Source organism: Sycon ciliatum, chromosome 1 (genome assembly GCF_964019385.1).
Source record: "Sycon ciliatum chromosome 1, ocSycCili1.1, whole genome shotgun sequence".
Classification (NCBI taxonomy): domain Eukaryota; kingdom Metazoa; phylum Porifera; class Calcarea; order Leucosolenida; family Sycettidae; genus Sycon; species Sycon ciliatum.
Window position 1 is genome coordinate 65574881 of NC_088643.1, and position 22428 is coordinate 65597308.

General features: G+C 47.2%; 1 protein-coding gene and 1 non-coding gene across 2 annotated transcripts; both read right to left on the minus strand.

Moving 5' to 3' along the window:
• Nucleotides 1-2885: 2885 nt before the first annotated feature.
• LOC135804912 (coiled-coil domain-containing protein 170-like) lies at nucleotides 2886-22252 on the minus strand. The gene is made up of 19 exons (XM_065318887.1): nucleotides 21155-22252; nucleotides 19270-19337; nucleotides 18505-18556; nucleotides 17761-17898; nucleotides 16969-17109; nucleotides 16243-16407; nucleotides 14606-14698; nucleotides 13357-13434; nucleotides 13041-13138; nucleotides 12591-12678; nucleotides 11628-11755; nucleotides 11084-11147; nucleotides 9600-9761; nucleotides 8461-8661; nucleotides 8106-8228; nucleotides 7146-7331; nucleotides 6507-6614; nucleotides 5283-5519; nucleotides 2886-4563 (listed from the first exon to the last, which is right to left on the minus strand). The coding sequence occupies exons 1-19, from the start codon at nucleotides 21815-21817 to the stop codon at nucleotides 4132-4134; spliced, it is 3225 nt and encodes a 1074-aa protein (XP_065174959.1). The 5' UTR covers nucleotides 21818-22252; the 3' UTR covers nucleotides 2886-4131.
• Nucleotides 9998-10069, minus strand: Trnad-guc (transfer RNA aspartic acid (anticodon GUC)). Its single transcript has one exon. It is a non-coding gene; the product is annotated as a tRNA-Asp (tRNA).
• Nucleotides 22253-22428: the final 176 nt, after the last annotated feature.

Consider the following 22428-nt stretch of genomic DNA (forward strand, 5'->3'; position numbering starts at 1 on the left):
GACCGGAAAATGGCGGAATGCTTCTAAAGTCTACTGCCATTTTTGTACCACACCTACTACCAGTTACGGTCGTTACATAACAGTTAACCATTGATGCAGTCAGGTTTAATACTGTCATTATACCGTTATGTGCAGTCGCCACTACTGTGACCTAGACTCGGACTAAGAATACGCCGGCAGGTTTCTATGCATGTACAGTGCAGTGGCACTAGCAGCAACATACATGTACAATAGTCATGTACATGACGATTGTACTGATCCCGTGGTACAGAATTGTGCCTCAGTCGCAGAACACAAAGGTCCCTTTCCAAAGCTGTCGGGTGACGGTAGGGTCACGGTTGGTTGGCTGGTTGTGTTTATTTGAATTCGCAAACCGAACGGACTGAACATGTCCGATGACAAGGAAGCGAATGAAGTCCAAGTAACCCAGGAATGGGAAACGCGGCAGCAGACTCAGATGAAAAGAAAATAATGGGAACAGAGGGCTCTCAGCAAAGGATGAAGAGAAAAGAAGGAAAGAAATAAAGAAAAAAAGGAGAAAAAGAAGAAAAAGAACGGTGCCCAGAGACCTAGTACCTCTCCTGAGGCGTACAGATAAGCTGTACGTGCAACGCTAGGTGGACACACTGCGATTTCTTCATGTCAACATGCTCCGCGGATCCGGCGAAGGTAACGTTTTGACAAGTTGAGGTTTAAAGGGCACGTGTACTTGACCTTGCGCGCGGTTGCGAGATTTATTCCTGTAACGGTGGCGTGAGGTCGTGGTGGATTATACACTCGGGTACATGTGCGTATGCTCAAAATAGCTGACAGGACATTGTAACGTAGCCGATCCTGTGATAGTAACAAGACGGCACACATTCCTGGCCGTTCTGGCTATGACAATAGCAGCCTCGAGATGAGCCTCGTGACTTATGCAGCAATGATAAGTTCTATCGCCTCGACCACAGACATCTTCCCACCTTCAAGCCAAGCTGCACGTCCTCGCCGTAATGGCGTTGTCCCGCCATCCACAGTAAGCGTAACTAAAATAATAATAATTAAGTCCAAGACTAAGCACTTGAACTGGCCCACTTGTCTCTAGCCAGTCTAGGGCTAAGGTCAAGGATGGCTGGATGGATGTACAAGGAGACCCAACACTGACCACTGCATCAACCAACCACTCACTGACGTGTTCGTGGCTGACTGGTAGTGTCAATACCAGTATACCATGCCATGGTATACAGGTACGTCTAGAGCTGTTCTGGGACTACGCAACCATGGTTACCAACTTCCTTTAGCAGATCGATCTCCGTCATCTGGTCATCATGGGTACGGGCTTTACTTCCGACCTGTAAAAATAAATAAAAAATAAAGTAAATTATTTGAACAAACGGCGAGGAGACAACAATTTGATAACCGCAATCAGTAATACAAGCTGGATCGACATTTGTGTACACTGTATTCATGTATTGTAAAACTGTGGAGACAATGTGCAATAAAACGATGAAAAATGTGAAGAAATTGTGTAGAGAAAGAAAGGGATTCAAACAAGTTTTCGTACAACACTCATCAGGAATCATCGTTGTACTAAAGGACACTGAAACAAAAATTGAACTATTATAGAAAATCTAAGTTAAAGAAATAACACTAAGAGCAACAACAGTGAAATTTACAAGTGTGAATTTTAACAATCAAAGCGAGAAATGAACAAAGGAGAAAGGAAGGAAAGACAACGTGATAACACATAACAGCAGTACATTACACCTAGAACATTAACGGCCAAGCTTGGCCGCACTAAACACGACACGTTACTTGAACAACTTCAACCCAATTATACTATCTTTCTGTACACACAAATTAGGCTTGTACAGACGCTGATAGATAGCTTCCAACACTTTTAACTGTAGTCCATAACCATGACGACCACGGCACAATACAGTGAACGAAGAGTCAGAATACGCACCGCAACAATCAGGACTAGCCAGCAGATGATTGTACACTGAAGACTTGCTACCACGAAACCTACGCACAACACTAACACTCTCACCGGCACTCTCACCATCACTCCCATCACTGCTCTCCGACTCACTGCTCCCTCCGCCGTCCGTTCCATCCTCCGCTTCCCCTGCACTCTCTCTGTCTCGTCCATCCCGCCTGACCGGGTCCATTGAACCCAACTCGGCCGTCCCCCTGCTATCACGTCCCTCCTTTCGCCCTCGTCCGCTGAGTGCGTAGCTTCTGTTGTAGTTGGCTGTTGATCGTCTCGGTCTTTCAATTATCGGCTTGGATGGTGGATTAGTTGTGGTTGCTGTAGATTGCGTTGTTGGTGTTGGTGTGGGAGTTACTGATATGCAAGGTGGGTCTTTTTGAGTCGGCATTTGTAGTGTTAATGCAGCTGTCAGTGTTGCTCGCGGTCTGCCACTGGCAAGCTCCACCGCCGCAAGAACCGATGGCGGAGGATCAGGAGGAGGCAGTGGGACCGGGACCGCAAGCGGCACCGCCTCAGCCAAAGCCGCCGGGGGCACTGACGATGGAACCACCGACGGCCGGAGCAAAGGCTTAGATTTTCTATAATAGTTCAATTTTTGTTTCAGTGTCCTTTAGTACAACGATGATTCCTGATGAGTGTTGTACGAAAACTTGTTTGAATCCCTTTCTTTCTCTACACAATTTCTTCACATTTTTCATCGTTTTATTGCACATTGTCTCCACAGTTTTACAATACATGAATACAGTGTACACAAATGTCGATCCAGCTTGTATTACTGATTGCGGTTATCAAAGTAAATTATCGTATCCGTTCCCGAAGGGAACTCACGACGGCCGCTAACACCCGATAAACCCTAGCGGCAGATGCAGCGCCTAACGGTGGGGGACCTGTGCTACTGTAAAATCGGTACGTGTATATTGAAGTATTTGTTACTTCGAAGTATAAACAGGATAGTACGAGGTTGTATTGAGAACTAGCCCGCACATACCCAAACAACAACAACAACAACAACAACAACAACAACAACACACACACACACACTGGCTATCGTGAGAATAAAGATTTGAAACAACAACAACAACAACAACAACAACAACAACCACAGCATGCATCAGAAGCAACAGAGAACAATGTCCAACAGCAAGCCACACTGTGTGCAGCAGCAGGCATGTATTCTGCACATACACATAACACTAGCCCAGTGCTGCGATGTGGTGGGACTGACCTACACTCTACAGAGTTTGGTAGTAGACTAACCGTTGACACACATTTCTCAATCGTGTCCATACTACATCGTGTCCATACACGGTCGACCAAGGTGCATGACAATGCGTTTGACGGTAAAAAGCGAACCCCCGATTGCGGGGCACAATTTACAAAGTGGCTATCTGGATATATCCAGCTACTGCACCATGTTGTACAATACATGAATTCTGCAGTTGCGGGAATGTCGCAAAGGAGGGGAAGGAATGGATATAAAGATGCAAGGTATTGACTATTGAGTATTGTGCGGCAGTAAACGATCTGATTCTCATGATTATGTCCATGATGATATGCCGGAAACAGTGCTGGACTAAGAAACAATAATGTCAAGAGGTAAGCACAAGATGTCAACTACTCGCTTTGTGCATGCTGTTATAGATTGGAACAAAACTGTAAGGGAATATTGTTCTGAATAGACATGTCACGTATCACTAAACAAGAAATCCATGGGGGGGGGGGTCATTTTGGGCAACTCTGAAGTTTGAGCTAAGGACAAGAGGGCTTTGCAAGTTGAAGAGCATCAGCGCCAGGGAATGTCCAAGGCACGATCCTGGTTCAGTGCACACTTGCCAAAGGCTGTTGCTACTGCTCAACAGACGGTTATAACTTAGCTTGTAACAAGACTGCACGTACGGACTGGCTGGAACCTGGTCACGATATTTGTAGGTTTTTAAGGACGGACAAAAGAGGAACATAACTTCTGCGGCATTGCATCAAGAGCCTGTCTGCTGCTGGCTATAGACAGGTACGTGCTGACTGCAGGATGTGTCCAAGACTTCCTGTACCAGGCTATGCACAGCACAGGTGTGAGTTGCTTGGATTCATGCCACATACGTGCACCATAGAGGTGTGATCTATACACACCAAACTGTCATGTGCTTGCACACTGCATGGGATCATGGCACTTTCGGTGGCCGACGTGGTGATGCACCCAGAGACCTGCTGCTCGGCACTGATTGGTGCAGAGCAGAGGAATCGTGCTGAGATGTAATAGCGGTGTTGCTGCTGCTGGGATTGCGATGAGCGTTTGTCCTACCAGTGCTCCTCAGATCATTAGCAGCAGCAGCTGGTCGTGTTGATGGCATGTGGTTGCTCCTGGCGGAGCGTGTACCGCTGCTGCCCACAAGCTGCAGTGCCTCGTCGCATCCGCTGTAGAAATTACTCTGCAGCTGCTGCAGCGCCGACTGCACACCACGCGCCGTGCTGACGTGATTCTCGTGAGCCTTGACCAGCTGCTCCAGTCTGGCCATTACCTGATAGTCTGGCACTGATAGCTCACTAATGTCCAGACCCAGGAGCATGGTGATGGAGGCACGCAGTTCCAGGAGCTGTGCGACACGGCAAATACAATGTACATAATTCAGCCGCGCAGATAAACAGTACCTTCATAACTACACACATAAGCATTAGATAGAGTAGAGTGGTTTAAAATCACATGTACACTAGATGGTCATCTAATTTGTCCAGAGGGTATGCCTGAGACGCGGGAGATCTATGGGTGCATCAACGCACACATGGATTGACATACTTGCATGCATACAACTAGCACACACGGATACCCACATGCACACACGCACACATGCACACGCGTACACATGCATGCACATACGCATGTACACACACACACACACCTCAGACCTCAGACGTGCCCATCGCGGAAGCGATGATAGCGAACAGCTATGTTAGACATAGCAACTTGTGCTGGGATTACACCATTCAACAGCTTGCAAGGCTGATGAATTGACCGCCACTATTTTTAGCCTGGTATCCACCACACAGCTGGTTGAAGTGACTTTTTCTGGCCAGTGAATCCCTATTTTTCATTTTTCCATTTTTTTTTCTACACACACACACCACACCACATACTCCGGCATACACAGCCACACACACACACACACACACACACACACACACACACACACACACACACACACACACACACACACACACACACACACACACACACACACACACACACACACACACACACACATACACACATGCACACACACAGATACAATGGTATGCAGCAAATTCAGATGGATACCTGTTTCTCTCTGGCGCGCACTTCATCCAGTGCCTTACGCGCTGTGGTCAGATCCTCCCGCAGCACTCCACATTCTCGCTCAACGCTGTGCTTTTCTGTTTCCACCTTTGCCCTGGATGCTTTCAGGGACTTCTGCTCCGTTGACAGTAGCTGAGTCCGCCTCATGGTATCGGCATGTTGCTTGTCCAGCTGTGCTTGCAGATCTTGTATGGTTGCTGATTTCTGCTCTATAGTTTTCTGGACACGGAAGGGAAAAGAATAGACAATATGTACTGTAACAATTGGTACAGTCATACCTCGGTTATCCGGACCCCAAAGTTACGGGCACTTCGGTCTACCGGGCACCCTTTGGGCGAATTTTAAGCAAATATTACTACATGCACTCCATTGTCACTTTTTGTGGAAAAAGTGACGTCATATGCCATATTTATGGCCTTTCCCCATTAAAATGTATGTGATTCGGAGTTGCGGACATTTCGAAGTTACGGGCAGTGCCCAGTCCCGGACCGCCCGGATAAACGAGGTATGAGTGTACATGTCATACCAGGTGCATGATGACGATGTACTGTATGGCTGTGGGGTGTTTTCTGCAAGTGCATGCATTGTAGCATGGGTACATAAGCAAGAGTGTGAAACTCCTATCTAATCTTGAGCTTTTTCTACGAGTCTCATCATAGCGTGCATGCTGTACTGTACCATAAAAAAATATAAAAGATTGAAACTGTAAAAAAAACTTACGGAGCACCTAAAAAAATATAATCTTGAGCTGTGCTGCTGGGCTCACACCCTGCTGGGTGATTGTTTTATTGCGTCACTGTCGGTGTGCTCAAGTCTGTACGCTTTTCCGCGATTGTCACAGTCTTGTAGGCGTGATATGTACTCTCGCTGCATGGCAGTGCTGACTGCATTTTAAACCAAATTAACGCCGGAATCTGCCCGGGATAGGCAGTGGAGACTGGCGTGTGCCAGGGACAAGCCTTGCTGAGATGATTGCCTTGCTCTATGTCCGCAAATGTGAACTCATCGTGCACACATGCACACGTGGTCACGTGTACGCACACGTGTATTCACACTCTCCATCACCGGGGGCTGCCATGGTTGCAAGGTGAACAGATCTAGACTATTTTCTAGATTGCTTCACAGTAAGTGAGTTACAGTTAAAACACACAAACCAAACATATCACTTTGCAATAAGCCCACTGATGAGATTGCAGCTGACCGTACCTGAAGTGCAGTGCCATCCAATAACTGCAAGTTGAGATCATTGATGCTCTCCTTCAGTTGCCGGATGGTAGCTGCTTGCTTTTCATTTGCCTTTTGTCCCTTCTCAATCTGCAGGAACAAAGCAGTGTACAACCCCCTAGTTTGAATTTTACTACTAGTACCTGAAGTATGATCAAAAGAATAAGACAGGCCTGTAGCGCCTGGTCCGGCTGGTCGCCAACCAACCAATGCTTGTGCAAACCGATTTTCGTCAATGATGTAATTTCCAGTCAAGATTTGGCCGGACCGCTTGAAACTGCGGTGCTAAAAAAGTAAATTATCCTCTAATTCCCGAGGCAACTCAAGAGGTCTTAGCTGGCTTCCTTTGCAGTCACACAAAGAAAGACTCATGAGGTTGCCCACATTTCAAAGCCACAGTCAGATGTTTAAGGATTATAACGTTATGAATACAATCACGATGTACCAGCCCTGTTAATGATGCCTGGAAGCTGGGCATGCATGGAACTCAGCAGAAGGAGGCTTGATGAGATCAGAGCAGTATGTGCAGTGTACCGGCAAGTGCAATGTACACGGGTATGATGAACAGTGTACTGTAGGTAAGTACTAAACTGTACGTACGACTGGCTCTCTAGCACTGACCTTCTCAGCCACCACGTGTTTGTCCTTCAGCCGCTGACTCAGGTCCACGATTCGCTTCTCCAGGGTGGTTATCTTCTTTCCCATCATTTCAATGTGAAGCTCTTTACTCTCCAGGTTGGTTTTAGTAGTTTTCAGGCGGCGTTGAAGGTTATAGATACTGGTCGACTTCTCTGCTATCTCTGAAGTCTGAAGAGACAGGTTGACAAGCAAGAGGCACACTTAAGTTATGCGGCTAAGAACTTGAAGAAGTGAACTCAAATGACGAAGGAAATTTCAGCCACCGAATTACATCATCCTGATGTCACAAGTTCATGGTTGTTGGGGGGAAGGGGAGGGGGGGGGGGAGGGGAAGGGAGGGGGAGGGGAAGGGAGGGGGGGGGGGAGGGGAAGGGAGGGGGAGAGTAGTTCTACCCACAGCTTAGGTTTGGTATGGTACACACATACATGTACTGAGCTACTCAGATCACAGATTGATGGTGGGGGGGGGGGGGGTAGAACTGAGCACATGGCGTACTGCTATATGGCAGGTTGTGTCTGCATTTAAGTAGCAACTTGTACTGATACGACGTGTAATGCGTCGTCGACTGTGATATTGCTCACACAGAAATGCATGCACATACATGATTGTGCACTGTACTCGCTGTATCCCACAGGTAACTACACTGAACACCATCATAGCTGGCCCGGTTAGTGGTTAGTCATCAGTGAGAATCACATTCGCGGGCACCACAGCCTTTTTTGCGAATGATGTCGTGGTGGTGAGTCAGCAGAATCGCTTATGGACGCTGTGTATACAGCGTGAGTCGACGGAACCGCTTACGGGCGCTATGCATACGGCGTGAGTCGCTAGTGAGTTGCTAGCGAATTGCTAGTGCATCACTGTGCTGCGACCCCCCCCAAAAAAAGAATCTTAAAACTGATAACGTAATCGCATAACCTCTCTTGTTAGCCATCACGTACCTCTTGCCTGAGCAGCTGGTCAATGCGTCCGTGTATGGCTTCAGTTTGCATGCCACTGCCAAAATCTTTGGTGAGTTGATCAATCTTCAAAAGGTCACACAGTCTCTTACAGAAGTGTGAATGCTGCAGTGAACATCAAATACATGGAGTTCCTCAGACACCGTGGCCACCATTAAGTAACGGAGAGAATGAAGGTTTGATTTGACAAGGCAAGACAACTTGGGCCATGAATGTCTAATGCAGTCATGCAGCTCTTGTTATGGAGTTATGGCTGCATCAAACCAAGGAAATTATGACTGCATTATGTGTGGTGTAGGCACACCGAAACACTCCTGTACCTGTTTGGTATGCTCACCTGTGCATGCTCCGTTTCCATGTTCTGGAACGTGATGTCCTTCACTTTCAGCTGTGTCTCAAACGTTTCCTCTAGGTGCTCACGTTCCTCCATCTGTCCGCGCAGCTCTTCCAGCTGTGTTTGCACGGCCATAGTGGAGAGTTGCTCTTGTTCCAGCTGTTGGTGGAGAATTGCAATCTCCTCGCTCAGCGACACATTTTTCTGGATGAGCAAGTTCCGGAGGAAAGCAAGAATGTGCTTGTGTTTTAGAATACAACAGGGAGATAAGAAAATGTGCCACCATTCTGAGTTTCATGCTCCCAGCGATCATTGGGGCTCTGGGGCTCTGCATGTGTGTAGCAATCATTCTCATCGGCATGCTATGAGTCCTATGTTTGGGATTCTTTTAGGGGGGGGGGGGGATACTTAAACATCGAATTCAATTCCACAGCCCCACTGTATCGGCTGCTGGAGAGCAATTTCCACTTAGTACCTTATCATCAGTCTACAATACTCCTATACTACTATATACATTTAGATACTATGACTATTACTACTTTTATTATACAGAAACCAGAACAGGTTCAGTTATAACTTATAACTCAGAGTTTCGTACGCACCTTGATCCTGGGAAAGTATTAAGATTGTGAAATCATTCTGTTGTATAACTTCTAGGGTTGTAGTACCAAGAGTCCATAACCCCAAGAGTGTGCAACTGGGGAGTCTGACTGCTGTAGGCCCACTGCGCGGCGGAATTCCGACATTACGTCATGCCGGTAAGGCACAGCTGTACAAAACTCCGCATTCCGCGGTGCTTGGAACCCGGGAGTAGTACAAGCGTAACGAACGTATACATCATTGTTGACGTAATGTTGGAATTCCGCCGCGCGCATCCCCATGTACAGAGTTGCACGATCCTGGGGTTATGGACTCTTGGCAGTACTAGTAGCTACAGTTTACCCAAACTTTACCGTATTTGTACATGTACAGTGCCGGTATGTGCTATGAGCCTATGATCAGTGATGGATCTCTGGATCTCTGTGATCAGTGATGGATCTCTGTGATCCACCTGATCAGTGATGGATCTCTGTGATCCACCTGATCAGTGATGGATCTCTGTGATCCACCTGATCAGAGATGGATCTCTGTGATCGACCCACCTGCTCCTCAGAATGTGCTTGCTCTCTGAGGGTCTTGATCAGCTCCGTCAGTTCTGACACGTTGCTCATACCGTTGGATGCATCGCTGCTTTCCCTGCTACTGGTGGAGCCTCCTCTGCCAATGCTCGCTGCTTCAGACACATGCCGCTGCATGTTCGAGAGCTGAATGTAACGACACGGTAAACAGCCATAGTGAGAAAAGTCTATCGTAGTATACCTGCATCTATGAACATGAGGACGGGGAAAATTCACGGTTCGTGTGAGACTCGGGTGGAGGCCGAGTTTTCCGTATCTGTAGGAACACCACCACCCTCTAGGATGGAAATGTGTCACCGTCTATACATTTACAGTTAAAGATGTAGACCCAAGTAAAACAAAACCAAAGAAAAAGAAATGTCCTCCCCGGCCGGGAATCGAACCCGGGTCTTCCACGTGACAGGCGGAGATACTTACCACTATACTACCGAGGATTGACTGAACGCATGAGTTGAAACAATCAACTTGATGCATGCTACAACAGGCCCTGGCTTATTGCACTACCAGAAGAAGTCTGGTCGGATGCATGCCTGATCATTCATTTTTTATTTCTTTCAATGAGCACAAAACCAAGAGCCTATAAACAAGAGTATGCAACTGTGATCTCTTTTCTACGGGCCAGATGCGCGGCGTGCTGCCTTCATTGCATCATTCAGCTGCAGTCCGCGCACTGCGGAAAATCAAACACTGCACTTTCCCTCCAGTTTGAAATGAACTTTCGTACAGAACTGAAGTTCACGCGCCAGAATTCAGAGATTGTGTAGGTACTGGAACGAATCGAGCAAAAACGGATGGGCTCGTGCGAGAAATTGAGAGTTTGGATGCATGCTTTCAGAGCGTGATGAAGGCAAGTTACGTAATGAAGGCAGCGCGCCGCGCACTGACCCATAACCACAGTTGCATACTCTTGTTTATGCACTCTTGATAAAACCCATGATGGATGGTTGTTGAAAGAAAACTTGTGGCCCAGCCAAAGCCTGATCTGCAGCTGAATGGGCACATTGCTCCTGGTATGAGTGACTGCTTTACTGGCGTATGACTAGAAAGACTTGAAAATGAAAAATATACAGTGGATTTGATTGCATCAGTTGTGTACAGTATTGGCACGGTGAAGACGGTAAATAAAAGTGCAGGTGTGATGGATCATACTCCGTCTCGCCTGTCAGCCTGCTGAAACATGTGTACAGGCTACCCGGCACGGCTCGGGAACTTGAGAAACAGTTGGTAAGAAGCGCATGGTAAGGAAAACCTTCTGTTGAAAAGTACCCCCCCCCCCCTCCTCCCTCCCTCCCTCGACTCCAGCCACAGGGCCAGTATTAATGTAAATGTGAGTGAGTGTTGCCTCAAGTTGCCGCCTCGGTGCAGGTCAAGAGGTGTTTACTGTATGCACCTTGGCATACAGAGCATACGTGTCATGGAAACGGTTGCTAAAGTAACTATTAACATACTTCAATAGTTTGTTTGTGCCTCTCTCCTTCCAGACCGGATATCGTACTTTCCAGCATCAATATTCTGGATAAGAGTGAAGCAAAACAAAACAAAATTAGGCAGATAATACATTATAACAAAAGCACGAGCAATCAGTAAACGTGTACCGGGGCAATGCCTCGCATCCTACTTCAACGTACAGAAACAGGGCAACCGATTGAAGCGAATGCTCTCTCTCCTTTTCTCTCTCTCTCTCTCTCTCTCTCTCTCTCTCTCTCTCTCTCTCTCTCTCTCTCTCTCTCTCGGAGTTGGTCTGGCACTGCGGGGAAACATCTGTGAGCAGATGTCTGAATGGTGATCATTCCCAGTGTTGGTTCCACAGATCCCAGGCTGTCACATGATAATCTGTGTGCATGGGCACTAAACCACAGTGAAAGCAAGCACGGGGAGACTGCGGATGCATGCTGATACTGTTACTGTGCTTGGTTGCCTGTTCACAACAGCTTCACCTGACATGCTGAATAAAGTAAATTCATCCAGCAAGCCAAGCATAATAGTACTCACTGGTCATCTTTGTTCGCTACTTCATCCCTGATCCCGGCTAGTCTGCCCTCGTTGACATCAAGCTCGGCCTTGCGGAGGCGATTCTGGCGTTCCAGGTTCTGAACTTGATCCAGAGCTCGCGTCTTCTCCTGCAAGAATGGTCACACGGCGGAGAGGAAACAGCGCCTCAGATATGCAGGTGCAGATTCTGAGACCATACCCTTGTCCTAAACAGACAAACAGTATGTGACACTGTCACATACTGGTAAAACGGTAAAACCACCTACAGAAGGAACTAAGTACAGTAAACTGCTTGCGAAAACGACCCTCGGTCGTCGTGCGTGAGAAAAGGCCGTTGTTTGCGAGGCTTAAAGTCAAATGGGCACTAGGTCTGAAGATTGCGTCGATGTTCGTGAGTTGTTGTTAACCCCGAGGTCGTTATCCATGGGTGGGACTACAGTCAACCTTAGGTTGACTGTAAGGTTGACTGTAGTGTAGGGCTCACTCAAATCTAACTTACCATTATAGCCATACTGATGTACCGTGTTTTCCGGAGTATAAGCCGCACCTTAAACACTCGTACTTCACTCCAGAAAAGTCAGTGTCGCTTATACTACACTGGTCAATTGGATGGTGGTCACAGTGATATGCACAAGGTAGGTGTCCGCTGTATTTCGTAACAAAAATGTCTGGGTGCGGCTTATACTTCAGTGCGGCTTATACTCGAGTGCGGCTTATATTCCGGAAAAGACGGTACCAATAGACTGAGTTACTCAGTCACTCACACCACATACCACAGTACCAAACAGTGAAATCAGACCACTCACTCGAGAACCATGCCGTGAGTTACGTGGTGGCCGCATGAACCAAAGCAGTATTGCCACTAGTGGCGTGCTTTGCAGGGGACATTTGAAATTGCACAGTCAGGGTGGTTTCCGATTGCTGGAGAAGTACAATGCTGCAGTGTCATGCAGCACAACTGACCTGTTCAGATTCTTCCAACTCCCTGCCGCGAGCTTCCAGCTGGGCAGTCTGGGCCTCGATTTCGGCTGCAAGTCGCAGTATTGTACTCCTATACACCAGCACCGGAAACAGGAAGACTACAATTGGCACAATTCAGTGTGGTGCTAACACACTGGTCCTATCAGGTGCTGTGAACACACAATGTACATGATGATGATGAAGCACATGTCGATCCACGGCGGTAGCGGTGTCTCTACGGACACGGAAGATCATTCATGATCATTGGAATACACGTGAACTATGAACTAGACTATTATGATTGAATGGCATGTGAACTGTGACATAGATCCAATACAGATCCATTATAGATCCGTTATTAGTACTGATTCGAGTCCTGGTTGTGACGGTCAATATTTTTCTTAAGTCTTCCTATATGCAACTTTCCTTCACACTTTTAAAACGATTCCTTACTGGTTGGCTCTGACTTGATGTTCCAAATTTGTCACGCTCGTTTCCATGGTTTTGTTGGTGTCGCCGAGTGTCTGGCAACTCTGCACCTTTTCCGAGATCTGGAGACAACACACAAGCAGAATCGAACTAGGCTCAATATCCGGAAACACCCGCAATGTGCAAAGCGGCTTCTGCATTGCCTGAGCCAACAAAACTGTAATGCCACGCCATCAGCTTTTGAACAGAATACAGACCAAGTATGTGTTTGAGAAACGAGACGCGGACACATACCCTCCCCTCTCCTGCCCCTCACACACACAGTCATGTTGGTTAGTACCTTTTCGAGAATTTCCTCGTCGGTGGCTGTATCATTCAGTGACAAAAAACGTGTGATCTTCTGGATCCTGGTATCATGCTGCATCAAGAGAGAAACACAAACACACAGCGAAATGCAGGAAAGTGTACAATACATGCATTGGCTCCTTATAAGTGCAGAATACCGGTATGAATGATATACGAAAGAAGGCTCCAACAACGCAACAGACAGGACCGCCGGAAGCAGTTTTCGATTGGTCCGGTAGTATCATGGCTTTTCATACTTTGTGTAGGATTATGGCGGGTACACATGACCTCCACAGTAGTAAACAAGTGCAGGTGGCCAAAAGGTTGGTCCGGTGATAACCTGACCAACCGGACCGGTTCCGGCGGGCCTGCCAGAAACAGTTTCAAACTATATCCTGGCATTAAGACATGCCAGGATATCAGGAAATTCACAGTCCAGCTTTCCACACTGTCTCATCCGAAGTGATCCCATGTATTATTAATTTGCCTCCCTTTCTTTTTCTCTCCCTATCTCCTTTCCCTCTCTGACAGCATCTTTCTTTTTTTTTTTTTTCCCTTTTAGCTTGCCGTGGTTGGCTATCACCTGACCTCTCATGTTTATTGGCAGTCTTCGGACGGGCCAGGAGATGTTGAATAAATAAATAAATAAATAAATACCAAAAAGTACCCCCCCCCTCCTTCCTGCCCTGTGACTGCGCTGCATTTGAGGATAATGAGGGGTGAGGTATAGAGGAAAAGGGAGAAAGAGAGCAAGAGAGAGGTTTATCTACAGGATGCATGTACAGTACCCAGGGCAATGCATGCTGAGAGCTTTGCTTCACACCTGTATTTACTGTAAAAGCAGAAATTTTCGGTGGTCACGGTTTTATTTTCGGTGACTTCGGTGCTGACAATTTTTACCGAAAATAAAACGCATCGAAAATTTCGGTACTACCGGTACTGTATACATTTAGTACTAGTACACTTTTAATACCCGGAAAACGGGTTTTACCGAAAATTTCCCTCCACCGAACCGCCGGTTTTGGAGAATACCGAAAATATTACACCACCGAAAATTTCTGCTTTACAGTAGTACTACTACAAGTATTTACAAAACTGCGTACCAAGCCCAGCTGATGGTCGAACTTAGTACATACCTAAAGCATCTCAATATTATGCTACACATACTGTTTTTGCTTGACATCCTCAGCATGCTCGTACATCAATATTATTGTGTTATGACAAAATGCTATTTTGAAACTTACCATTTTTCTCCAAGCATCCCTTGCTTGACAAGCTTCTGTACGCTCAACCTCTATCTCTTCCAAACGTTTGTGCATTTCTGATGACGTTCCGGTCTGGGGTGGAATTCAGATCAAGTTCACAGACAGATTCTCAAACCATGCCAGTTCATATTTTCCTCAAGAAGCCTGAGTAGGCACATACAATGCACATGAAGTCATTGGTTAGCAATAACTTAGCATCCTATCTCTCTGTCTATGTCTGTCTGTCTATGTCTGTCTGTCTGTCTGTCTGTCTGTCTGTCTGTCTGTCTGTCTGTCTGTCTGTATGTCTGGCTGTTGTTTGTATGTATGTCTCTCCCTCCAAGACTGAGGTCCCAGCCTAAGCACAGCAAAGTGGACTTGAGTGAACACAGATGGCAGTACAACCTACAATGCGGGGTTCAAGTGTCCACAGGCCGGCGGGGTTAAAGGGGAAGTTAAGGCAAAAATTAAAATTCCACCAGTTGTAGTCTTCGGGGTGCTGAGTCGAATGGTCTTGATCCGAGAAAGCTGGGACGCTCCCTTCCTACTTGAATCCCAATCGAACTCGCGCACTTCCACCGAAACTGGGTGACTACGCCCTACTACATGGGGATTTGTATGCAAAATGTCACTAAAAGCGCCATTTCGTTCTTATAAAAGCACGGATGACCACGATTGGCCCATATGTTGTAGTCTTTTGGACGCTGAGTCGACTGGTTTTGGTCCGAAAAGGCTGCGATGCAGCGTTCCTCCTTTATTCCCAATCGAACATGGTTGAACAAGCGGTCACGTGCTCCTGCGTACACCAGTCACCTGGTCACCGTGCCTGCAGGGTACAACTTACTAGCCTGTTTGACCTTTTTTGGGTGCAGTCCTGTCACTCGAGTTGAACTCGAGTTGAACCTTGGTGTGAAAGTTGTCGCCTGCTGGCGTGGTGACCAGGTGATTTGGGCACCCAGGAGCACGTGACCACTTGTTCAACCATGTTCGATTGGGAATAAAGGAGGAACGCTGCATCGCAGCCTTTTCGGACCAAAACCAGTCGACTCAGCGTCCAAAAGACTACAACATGTGCCGGGCCAATCGCGGTCATCCGTGCTTTAATAGGAACGAAATGGCGCTTTTAGTGACATTTTGCATGCAAATCCCCATCTAGTAGGGCGCAGTCACCCAGTTTCGGTGGAAGTGCGCGAGTTCGATTGGGATTCAAGTAGGAAGGGAGCGTCTCAGCTTTCTCGGACCAAGACCATTCGACTCAGCACCCCGAAGACTACAACTGGTGAAATTTTAATTTTTGCCTTAACTTCCCCTTTAACCATCAATTGGTGCAGGGGGGGGGGGGGGGACCAGTATATGTATAAACGCTAACTGCATATACACGCACGCGTGCACACACACACATGCACAAGCACACACATGCACAAGCACACACACACACACACACACACACACACACACGTATACACATGCACACACGCACGCACGCACACACACACACACACACACACACACACACACACACACACACACACACACACCCACACACACACACACACACACTGACAGCCTGCATTCACTAGAGGTCCAGACTCCACAAGTAAACACAGCTCCCATGGCACTCATCAAAAGAGACTCACCAGCGCAGACAGCTTGCTCTCTGCCACCGTCTTCAGTGCTTCACTGTCGGCCTTGGTGTCCTCCGCTTCATGCAGCCTGCGTTCTAGTGCCGCAACTTCTTCCCTGACTGCCGCAAGCTGTGATTCATGCCGGGACGTGTCCTCTGTGGTACTAGTGACTTTAGCCTGAGGAACAGAAATGCAGATCACCATAGCTCTTATAGAAGGTAAATTTTGCTCAACACACATGCTTTAAAGTGCTGGATCATCTTCCAGTGATTGTACTGTGCCAATACGCCCTGGAATAACTGCTGCAAGCATCCCAAGTTCTAGAGCTATTCCCTATTGACTGATACTCATTGTACACACACACATCGTCTATCCGGGCGGTCCAGGAACGCCGGGCACTGCCCATGCACTGTCCATCGCTTTTAACATGTCCGTAGGTGAGAATCACATACATTTTGATGGAGAAAGGCTATAGATATGGCACATGGCGTCCTTATTTCTACAAAAGTGACAGAAGAGTAGTAATATTTCCACTGACACTCGCCCGAAGGGTGCCCGGTAGACCGAAGTGCTTCGGGATCCGGATAACCGAGGTATGAATGTACTTGCATTTCAAACATCGTTGGTCCAGTAAATTGCAAAATAGTACTAGCAACACCCACTGGCACCATCAGGATGTCCGTGCACACTCTAATGTCTGTGTATTCATTCAAAATTTAACGTGAAACGGAATAGCACCTGTATTTCACCGGCTTCTTTGGTCTTCTCGGACAAGCTGAGCTTGGCTTGCTTCAAGTCCGCTGCCAATGTTGTTGTCCGAGTTTTCTCAGTTGCCAAGCTGCTGCACATCTCCTGGACTTTCTCTCTCAACTCCTTCACCTGAACAGGCAGAAATATGGGAGATCCCCTTTTCAATACTCCAAACCGATGAATGGATAACATATGGAAGATTCGTGAACAGTTTCCTCGGAGACAGGAATGCAAACGGATATAGAAGATTGTTACATTTTGCGATCAAAAGCTATCACTGGGACTGGGATAAGCACAAGCAGTGTGCTGCAGCTTTATAGCTGACACCAGTAGATCTACTATCTCACGTGTAATAGATTACACACACCAACGGGTTGTAACAGAGAGTATAGTTGAAATGTTTTAGGTTGCAACTGGCTATTGCGTTTAGAACGCATAGATAGCGTGGGAAATTTCTCTCAATGCCAAACCATGCACAACTACATGCCTGAGTATGCCCTGTATTGGCAGCAAGCGCAGCACCTCACCTCGAGAACGAGGTGTGAATCAGCTCAACCAAGCGCCTAACAAGGGCACATCCTTGTAAGCTGGCTGCATGGTACAATCTGCCCGACTTGTGTCTATAGTGTAACCGGCTCCTGTACAAGTGCCCATAACTGTTTTGGGATCCGCAACAAAATAATCCTATAAGTTGTTTCTTTCCAACTCCCTCAAATGAATGAGTTTTTTTAAACTTTTTTTCTTTTCTACCATAATTACTAATAGCCCATGCATCGTTACCTGCTCTGCGGATCTCTCCGACTCGTGCCGGTTGTGAAGCACCTTTGCAATTAGCACTTTGGCGACTTCATCCGTTGTGGCAGTGGGTGATATGGAAACTCCGAGATTCTGTGCAAGCTGTTGGCCCAGCTGTAGACCCTACAGGGTGGTAGTAGCATATGAAGACAGGATTAATCATTGCTCCATAATAAGATATACTTCGAGTAGAATAAGAACAATCTTGTTGTCTAGGAGATGACCAATCACCAATGTTCTCGCTATGGACACTACCAGAGTTTAAAAAGCCAGCTCATCATTACTGATTAGTTTAGATATGGCGTTAGTGAGTTATAGAAGCTTATCTAAATGGGTATATTTTAATATAATGGATCTCCTGGCAGTTTCTAAGCGGAACACATGATTGGCGTGCACCAACTTGATTAGGTGAATGTCACGGTCTGTATGGTGATGCGATTCAGTCCCAGGCATTAGTGACACCAGTGTGCTATTTTGTGTATGGTGGTAATCCACAGTACTAACAGCTAGCAGAAGGTTAGGAGTAGGTTGCCGAGCGTTGCATACATAGTTGGCCAATGGTCTGGGAGAACCTTTTTTGCACGAAACTAATATGGTGAGTCACGGCACATGTACATGTACTTGAAGTATGCGAATAATAATTATTATATATTTGCTGGAATAACCCAAGACAGGTGAGTAGCCAATCAGAAGTGACGCCAGTTTCGCGGCAGCTTTGTTCAGACTTACATTCAAGCCAGTCGCTAGTTCCTGGGTGCGTATGAGACGGTTGTTTTCATCTCTGTATGGTACAGACCAATACAAGCACATCACCAAAGTCACAATGATATGGGTCAGGAGCATGGAATCGTCCTTGTTAGTCGATATTACTGTTGTGTTGAGTCAGCGGTGTAGAAATAGGAATCATTACAGCAATGAAAACCGAATACTATTGACTTAGAAGACTTTCGAATGCAATACCGACAATGCAAATGCGAGTTATGAATTTCCAAATCGATTTCAGGAGCCTTTTTTTTCTTTCTTTTTTCTACAAAATCCACATATCTCCAGACACTGGGGTGAATGATGGAGTGTGGTGGTGGGGCCCATTAAGCTCCGCCGACCAGAGGTCTCGGCTTCATAACTCCATGGACGCACTACATGTGTAATCATGGGGAACTGTTGAAGCTGTGTCAAAATGCGGAGTATGCCCCATTGCAAGCAATATAAGCATACAGCTTCCTCATACAATCATTATCCTTATCCTTAGCCTTAGGTGCACATGTACACTGCAACATCAATAATTGTTGTATTCATCATGGACGATGTTGAAGCTGCATCTAGCTGTATGTATGATGACTGCTTTCACGGCACCTTGGCTCTCTCTCTCTCTCTCTCTCTCTCTCTCTCTCTCTCTCTCTCTCTCTCTCTCTCTCTCTCTCTCTCTCTCTCTCTCTCTTCCAATCCCATCGTACTATTTTAAATCCAAATATTCTGAAACACTACGGTACCTACCTCAGCCTCACGATAACCTTGCTCTTCTGTGAGGATACCTCTTTCACCTCCGCATTTTCCTTCTCTAGCTGTGAGGAAGAATAAATGGACAAAAGCAGAGAAGAGCGGTGCTCATCATCTCCCTGACCTCATGCACCATGCACATGGTGAGCTGTGAACACTGGTATTCACTTAATCCTGTGTGGCGGCTGGTCAAGTTACCATCCCGGCTAAAGTCGGGTCGCCACAAGCAAACAATTCAATGCACTTTTTCAGGCACAGTTGCCCATTTTTTCAATTACATCACTATTGTTGGTTACGCGCATTTTTTTACGTGCATTTTTTTACATTTTAGGGTCAAAACACCTGATTGTGATTTTACCTAAGGATACTGATTTGAAGAAACATCTGATGCTTGCATGCTATTGTGTGCTGTGGATATTGTAGATAGCAGTCATGTACATGTACATGTGGTTTAGCATTGCCCACTGGCTGGACTTGAAGACCATCCCGAGAACATTGCTAGTACTGTAGCGGACATGGGAATCCAGTCGATTGACCGGGGCCGGCGCCCTCAGCCCGTACAGAACGCTGCGTGCATGCAGTGCACAAAGTAATTAGTTCCTATGTAACTCCGCGATGCGACCATGTACCAGCGCGCTGCATCGCATGTTCCGTTTATCCACGGCTGCATGGCCAGCGCCCTGGGGCCGCCAGACGTGCGACCGGATTTCCATGTCCACGACAGTATATGCCGTTGCACGTGAAAGAAGCGACGATGAGAGGAGACACGACGACTGACAATAGTGCAGCAGCACTCGTGTTTGCAGGTCCTTCAAACAATGATGTCATCAATGATGTCATCAATCAGCAACCAGCCGACTAGCATTACTATTACTAATACTACCAAGAGCACAAAGTTCCCTAAGAGAGGCTAAGAGTATGCAACCCTAGTGATCCTCCATGGATCATAGTTAGGCCTAATCATGATTCATGACATGGCATGAAACTGAGTGATGTCGTTCACGCATACTATTAGTATACGTGAACGACATCACTTTCATGCCATGATGATGTCATTTGGCTTCTGGGAGAGGCTCCTGCCATTGCCCCTTACATGAGTTCGACGCATCCTGCAGTTGCAAGCAACCTGGCTATAATCATAGCTTTGTACAACGTCCAAATGTAAAGACATGGGCTGTGAATTCCGATATAAAGCCACGTACGCAATTGAGTTGCGTGCTGGGTATATCTACACTCTTGCTAACACAGGCAGTGTTGTCCAGTGAGGTTAGACTACATGTGTAAGCACTGCACTTGAATCCAGTAGCATTTGACACCCCATGCAGCTGTGCAGTCCAGCATGCATTCATATGTTAACCGTGTAACTATAACTTGCGGTGTGGTTCTCGCAGGCAAGTGGTCGCTTTTCACTGACCAATATCAATACACACTACAGTGTCTGCTCCAGCGCCGGGTGAGCCGGGTAATCCACCCGGTTGGGCGGCGCTCGGACCTGGTTGAAAATATAGTACCGGGTCACCTGTGACCCGGTTGGTACTTTACACTTTCGAACTTTGAAAGGACTGACTACATGTCCATGGCTTGTATGTGTCAGATACTTCTTCTTCTTTCGTAGTTTTCTAATTCCTGTCCTCTCTTTTCTAAATGCGGCTTATCCATTCGCCTTTATATCATTGGGCCTAGTTCCCGTTTATTGTCCGAATTAAAATAAACCAACCAACCAGTTAAGGTGGCTGGGGCGGTAAGCATGTAAGCTGGTGAGACAGCGCTAGGTACATTGTGTACCCTGCACCGACCCGGTTGAAATGGTTGCGCCAGGTACACGTGTACCCGGCTGTCCTACAAGACACTGCACTAGTACAATGTCAATGATGGTACATACCTCCTGGATTCGCCGTTGTTGATAGCTCTCACCCATGATGGAATCTCCATTGTGTGAAGACATCCTGCTGCTACTGGTCTCGGCCTGGGTCCGAGGTGGCAATCCAGATGAAGATGACAAACCCCGGCGGTGGGTCAGTGCAGTACTAGTTTGGCCAGACTCTGTGTCGGTCCGGAGCTGCTCAGCAGACCGTGTACCGGCGAAAGTCATCTCACTGCTGCTGTTGAGCGGCGTCGCCGGTAGGCCGCTGTCTGTACCATTGACACTGGCACTCAGTCTTCTGTCACCTGCCCTGTAGAAACCCAGCGTTGTCGCCGGTCGTTCATTACCTCGACCTGCACTACTAAGCGATCCAGCTACTGATGATGATGATAATGATGAGAGTGGACGTGAGGAAAATGCAGTAGTCGGTCTGGGCTCGGTCGCATGATCGCGGATCGGCAGCGCAGCACGTCCAGTTATTCCCAGTGGTGACGACTGGCCGGGTGTACGATTGCTGCTGCCGGCAATGCCCGAACTGGTGCTGGATCGTGTCGGCTGCTTGCCTCCCGTCTTTGTAGCCTTATCCGTGCTGCTGTTCGTAGGCTTGCGACCGCCTCCACTGCCTCCAGGCCCATGTGCGCCAAGCCTCTTCTTCTGTGCTGGTCGCGCACCACTGGACATCTTTACCTAGTAGATCTACGGTTGGACCTCTAGCTGATCTTCAGAACTGAAGCCTAAAAGTAAAATAATCAATCCTACGCTATTGTGTCACCGATCAGAAAAATGGACCGCTCCATTCAAAAACTGATAAAATTAGATTCTCGGGTGGCATTCGTGCCAAGACTGCGTGACTGGGAGAGTGAGAGCCAAGATTGACGACTATTCTCACTGCTCACCACCCTAGGCAATAGCTCGCGATTGACTGTACGGGCGACCTTTCCCTGAATATCGTCTTTACTTCGACCATTGGCATTGCTGCCGAAAACTCTAGCGTTTAGGGGTCAAAAGATACTCTGCAGAACGAACCTGTCTTGCTAGATCAGATGTTCAAATCTCGTCACGAGCTGTCGGCTGTCTCGATCTCACTCTCAGTCTCAGCACACAGGCTCGGGCTAGGCCAGGCAGGAGGCAGGAGGGGTGTGTTGTTTACTTTTTCCCGGTTTGTACGAGTACAGTCGTATGTTTGAGGGATTTCGAATCGAACTCAGAATCAGATGCGTAGGTTTGGAGTGAATGCTAGCTGCTACTGCCTGGTTGCGATGCGTTGTTCTGGAAACGCTTGTCGCTATGAC

Coding starts and splice junctions, on each gene's coding strand:
- LOC135804912 (XM_065318887.1), bottom strand. CDS start 21,817: ATGTCCAGTGGTGCGCGACCAGCACAGAAGAAGAGGCTTGGCGCACAT. Junction 14,699..16,242: donor AGAGCAAGCTGTCTGCGCTG/GTGAGTCTCTTT, acceptor ATTCCACCCCAG/ACCGGAACGTCATCAGAAAT. Junction 4,564..5,282: donor TGCGCGCCAGAGAGAAACAG/GTATCCATCTGA, acceptor CGTGTCGCACAG/CTCCTGGAACTGCGTGCCTC.